Source organism: Cryptomeria japonica, chromosome 11, assembly GCF_030272615.1.
Source record: "Cryptomeria japonica chromosome 11, Sugi_1.0, whole genome shotgun sequence".
In the NCBI taxonomy this organism is placed as follows: domain Eukaryota; kingdom Viridiplantae; phylum Streptophyta; class Pinopsida; order Cupressales; family Cupressaceae; genus Cryptomeria; species Cryptomeria japonica.
Window position 1 is genome coordinate 552,651,814 of NC_081415.1, and position 6,160 is coordinate 552,657,973.

Here is a 6,160-nt window from a genome sequence, read left to right on the forward strand (position 1 = left end):
TTCTTTTTGTCAAGGGAATTTAAGATCCAAACATTCCATGCTTGTATCTTAATTTCTTTCCAAAGGAGGGCTTTCCTCCCTTGCATCCAAATCATAACATATAATCTTTAATTTATGTTTTTTTCTCGTTTCAATTAATCTTCATCCCTCTTTTATTTCTCTAATTTTCTACCTTTTCTCCTCTTCATTTAATGAAATTTGTTGTTTCTAATGCTATACACATATAATCCAATGTTTTAATGATATCTAGAGAATATTCTGGGTTCTTGTCATTCTCTACATCCATCTCCTCATTAGAGGACTCATGGACCTTATAAGTCATTTCTATATTTGCAATAACATTATGAGATGCATCTGAGACTACCTATTCAACAATTCCCAATTGTGTTAGAGGAGCCTTTCTTTCCCGCACGATCTCGTTTTCTTTGTGATTATTTTCCCATTTCTTGTCAGTTGAGGTTTTACAATTGGTCTTAGATTCCACTATGATGGATACTTTGCTTGTTGTTTTCTTGGGCTGATTAACTAGCTCTTGAGCATGTGTGATTGTTGTACTATCCTCCTTTTCTACTTGTGAAGTTTCCTTCTATGTTCTAGAATGGTCTACTTATGCTCGATTCTCTTTTGGTTCTTTTGGGATCCATGTTGTTGAGGCTAATGAATGACCTTCCTCTATTGCATGATGTCTCTTTTTGCATCTAATATAGCATTTTTTTTCTCTTCCTTTTCAACCTTTTGTATCCATTCCTCTCCATCGTAAATAAATCACAAATCCTTGGAAGATAGTTGATGGAGATCAATTTTATTCTACCATACAAAGAAGGGTCTTATTTACTCAAATCTAACCCTAAAATCATGCCCAAATTAGATCTAGTTGGTCTAAGGAAGTCTCCACTCTAATAATCCATCGGTAAGTTTTTCAGTCATATCCAAAATGCACAATATGAGGGGGTTTTAGTTTAAGGGTTAATTTTGTCAACCCATATCTACGAATTTATCAAACTTCGTTACAATCACCATCGAGGTGCATTGGGAATTTCCTCTTGCTCTTCTTCAGATGCAAATTTTATGATAAGGAATTTTTTTTGGAATGGAGCTAATTATTACTTCTGCCTTCCAATTTTCTTTGATCCAAGCTCTAATCCATTCTTTTGTTCCTCTTTTCCCTATAATTGTCTCTGATTACAACCACTCATCTTAGTTTTTCTACCTCTCCTTTGACCTGCATTGATACATCAATGGTTGATGCTTTATCCACTACTTGACTAGGATTTTGTTCTTGAATATAGCTATTCTATGTTGCTTTATTTGGTGCCCTTATCCTAGTGTCCCTTTCAATTCAAAGTTAGGTTTTGCAATTTTTTTGATTGGAGTGTTGTATGGCCACACCACATAATTTTGTGGTCTATCCTTTCTTTCTATTTTAAATTTCCCTCTAAAATTTTCTTCTTTCAAAATTCTTTAGAATTTTGTTTTCAACCTTTTTCACTCTTCTAAATATCTTCACTTTTTAGTTTGCATTTTTACAGAGCAAATCGTTGTATATACACATTAAGGGATAACAATGGCTATTATATTTATAATCATGTAATCCAATTTAATATGATTGTATTCACATCATGTTTGTCTTGTAGTAGAATTTATCATTTCATTTAGTTTTTTCCATGTTTTTTATCAGTAAAAGTTGCATGTTTCAATTTATTTATATTTTTTAGTAGTGGAATGGTGAAATCCACTCTATAAGATCAAAAGTTTTTTAGCCAATAAAATTGTCAAGAATTATTTTTTACAATTTTTAAAATTAAGAAACTTACATATAACCTTCAAGAAAATATTTTTTTTAAAATAAGGAAAAAAATAATCACTTTTAATTTGTTGAAATATTTTTTTAATAGCCAATTAAACGTAACTATTTAAAATATTACTAGCAAACATCAAGTCCTAATAATAATGTATTGATTTAAATTCAAATAGAATCTTTACTTTTGTTTGTTCATTTAAAATGACTCCAAACAATTTAACAATTTATAGAAGTTAAACTGGTAGGGGCCCTACTTATAATTAAGGTTCTAGATCTACCCTATTTTTTGTCAAGGTGTCTCAAAACACCTAAGATCTTTAAAAATGATAGATAAATAATTGTACATTATTTCATGTAATTGTACATTAATTCATATTTAAAAATTAAATTTCGTAACATTGACAAAATTTGTGAATTTTTAAATCTAAAAAATGAACTTCATTCAATAATAATACTAATGATAAACACTAACAATAAATTCACAGTAAAATAAAAAAATCGGCCGACCAATAAATACATATATTTAGGGCAAGATAGGCGAAGAAAGACGATATATTTGTGCATTTACATCCAACGGGTTCTCCATTAGCTACAGAAACAACAATGGATACTAAATGTATGAGTGTTATTGAGAATGAAGCTGAAGGCCTACAAAGATCTGAATTACCGTTGAATACCATTGAGCAGAAGGGGAAGGGTACTGTAGTCAGTGAGAGAAGCGATGAAGAATCAGTTTGGTCCGAATGCCCTGATCAAATGCTTGAGGTGATGTTTTCGAGCCTACTGGTCGAGTTCAGTTCACGATTTCGCATTGTGTGTAAAGAATGGAATACTCTCTTATCCTCTAACAGATTTCTATCTTCATTGCCAGAGAGAGATCCATGGGTTCTTCGATGCAGCTCAACGCATGCCATGGCGTACTGTTTTCTCACGCAATCTTGGAAGACTATTTCCTTTCGTTTCTTGCCAAGCGAAACAATTAGAAGTCTCTCAGAGGGACATTCAATTGTTTATAGTTCAGGTGCAGGCCTACTGCTAATCGCGGAAATTAGCGAACCTCATAAAAAATATATAATCTGTAATCCACTTACGAGTACATACAGATATCTTCCCGCTGTCATAGCAAACAATGTACGTGCAGCAGCAATAATGGACAACGGAGAGTCCTACAAAATTGTGGGTCTGTCGAATAAACGAAACCCCAGTTGCATACAAATTTACCATTGCTTTGAAAAGTCATGGCAGATTGAAGTTGAGTTGCCTGTGCCCAAAGATGATTTTAATTTTCTTTATATTGTGTGTGTTAATGGTCTTCTCATCTATACTTCATGGGATTACAAAATTGTGGTTTGGAACATGGAAGATAAGCGAGCGCAACTAGTGCCCTTTCCAAAGGCGGATCAATCGATTCTGGGGGATAATATGAACATTCCGTTATATAGACTGGCTGTATGTGGGTCTTCGTTCCTGTTCGTAATAATATATCTACAGATGAACCCAGATCAAAGAGTAGTGAATTCTGACCTGATTGTATGGGAATTGAAATGGGAAAATGAGGATAGGTCAATATGGAGTTGGAGGGAGGTGACAAGAATGCCTCCCGATATGTGTCAAGAATTCATAAAGGCGGACTATTTACTTGAATCGTTTTTTCTTTCACAGTATCAACCTGTCAATGTCGGAAATTTTCTCTGCCTCACAAATGGGTATAGAAATACCGAGTTGTTTGTCTACAGCTTACATGGGAAGTGCTGGAGTCCGATCAAGCTTCGTCAATCTGTCAGATTTCAAAGGAATAAATCAAATTTTGGGTTTCAGCCTAAGCCAGACATGAAGGTATAGGTTTCATTTAAGAGATCTGGAGAAGAATTTCATTTCTTAAGTTGTGGATTGTTCTTATTTATCCAGTTGGATTAGGTTCTTTTATTTTGTTTTCTAATAACTTGATATATTTAGAATATATCAGATTTATTTCCTGACATGACGAAAATTAATGTAAAACTTGTGAGAAGAAATCATTTGAATGTTATAATTCTTTATTAGATTTAAAAATTTAATAAATTCATAATTTCTATAATTTTATATTTCTAATAGAATTTGAAGTATTTTTACATGAGGATTTTTTCTCTATATTTCATTTTGGTCTAACCCAAATCTGTGAAATAGATTTTATTGCCTTGTGATTAGTGCAATTCTAATACCAACAATCACAGTATTTTCCATCAATATATTCTAATTTCAAAGACATTATATATATGACTATGACATGTCATATATATATTTAATATTCTCTTTTATTTTTTAATACCTTCCTTTATTTGAATTATGTAATGATGTATTAGGCTATTTTTACTATGATATATGAAGCACAGCCTTGAGACAAAAAGATCCTATCTATGTTTATTGATATGATATTTTTACTCTTCATCACTATTTTATAATCAAATTATAAATTATTTTATATGCAATTTTCCTCTTCATTGGTTTAACAAATAATCTATTAGAACTGTCTTACAAAATTATATAGATGAAAGGCCCATACAAGTTCATAAGTAACAAATTCAAATCAGGAATGAACAGAATATATAAATTTTCTTGTTAACATAATCATAAATAGTAAAAAATTTACTGCAAGTGTATATGTATGATTATGTCTATGTAATTAATCTACACATAAACAACTCAATTTGCAGAGACAACTCAGTTTGCAGAATACCTGACCTTTGTTAGGATCTTCTAGTTTGGAATAAGCCCTATAAGCAACCATGTAATCTAATTCTCATATGTGAAGTTAGCTAGAGATCTAGGTATACTCAAGTGCACAAGGTGGCTTCATACGACATCAGCCAAAAGGTGGCTTCATACAACATCAGCCAATCTGAGAAGGGTTACATCCTCAAACTTGTTACCTTGTAATCTAGGTATAATCAAAGTGCACCCTTCTAGACTGTATAGACACGTGGGCATAGCAAACAAAAATGGGGAAGGGTTACATCCTCAAACTTGTCCAACTGTGAGGGATGAGTCTTCAACTTTCCTATCAAGCATTATCGATAACCCCTTCCTCTTTCAATTGATTTAATTTGCATCAAGAAATGTCATGTGCCAAAAGATTATGATGCTATTCTCCTTTCTAAATCACAATGGCTCTTTACTAAATTAAAAAAAAGAGAAATGCATATCAAGTGGGTTTCAAGTTGCTGTCGTTGTGAATCTGTGATCAATTCATTCAAAGTAGGGTTTTAAGAGGTTATCGTCATCATCAATAGAACTCAAAGTATAACTAAATATCAGAGTATTTAATATTTTAAAAACACAGTCAAGTTAAATCGTCAACAATTACAACTGTCAACCAGCAAAATCCCCCTCCTTGATAGGAACAAACCATTTATCACTTTCAAGAACTTTTGTGCATACTACATGTGAAATGAATTTTATGGTTTGGAAATAGTTTGTATTTCTCTAATAAACAAATAAAGGAATCCTCATTAGGCAGATAAATATCCACTAATTAGGCAGATAAATATCCACTAATTAGGCAAATAAATATCACTCTTCATGCTCATGCTCAGAAGAAAAGGACGTAACATCAGATAACATTGTATTTATTTATTGAACTATTTCCATATACCATCACCTATTTATTTATCTACCTACTATGTATCCATTATGTAGCAATAGATAATGTCGGTAGTAATATATATTATGTTTATCAGGATAATTCATTTATAGTTTGTATTATCTATGTGAAGTAAAATTCGGTTCATAACTTGGTAGCCATTTAATATGGACACAATAACTCTAATGGGAGAATTGTCACAAAAATAATTTTAAGAATAAGGAAAACAAAATAAACATAAAATTTATATCACAATATTTCTATCAAAGCAATTTCATTTTTTTAAAATTGTACAAATTTAAAACATGTCAACGTTTTTTTGTACTGAGATTTTTGATATATTTTCAACTCATTTACATGGCAAGGAAAAAGTTTTAGCTGCAACAATAGTTGCAGCAAAATATGTTCTACTTTTTGGATGCTCTGTTTTCAATTTCAAACTTTGGTTGTATTGAGCTATTAGAGAACAATTAGGTCTTTTTATCTTTGATAGTTTTTTTTATAATGGGGAGTCTGCCATAGTTAGAACAATGGAGTTGAAGTTCGAATGTGAGTCTGGTTTGACAATTAATGTTGTCAAAATAAAAAAAATTCAAATTTCATTGATGTATTTTTTAGGTATTATGTTTTAAAGTAAGTTCTATCCATCTCATGATTATGAGAAGGCCATAGACATATATGATTAGGTCCTTGGCCACATAGATTGGTTTCACTAATTGCACTCTTGTGTTACAAGTGTG

The 6,160-nt window shown here is 31.7% G+C and overlaps 1 protein-coding gene across 1 annotated transcript; it reads left to right on the plus strand.

Moving 5' to 3' along the window:
- Positions 1–2,404: 2,404 nt before the first annotated feature.
- On the plus strand, positions 2,405–3,643 carry LOC131860319 (F-box/kelch-repeat protein At5g15710-like). The gene has a single exon (XM_059214719.1). The coding sequence runs from the start codon at positions 2,405–2,407 to the stop codon at positions 3,641–3,643; it is 1,239 nt and encodes a 412-aa protein (XP_059070702.1).
- The last annotated feature ends 2,517 nt before the right edge of the window (positions 3,644–6,160 follow it).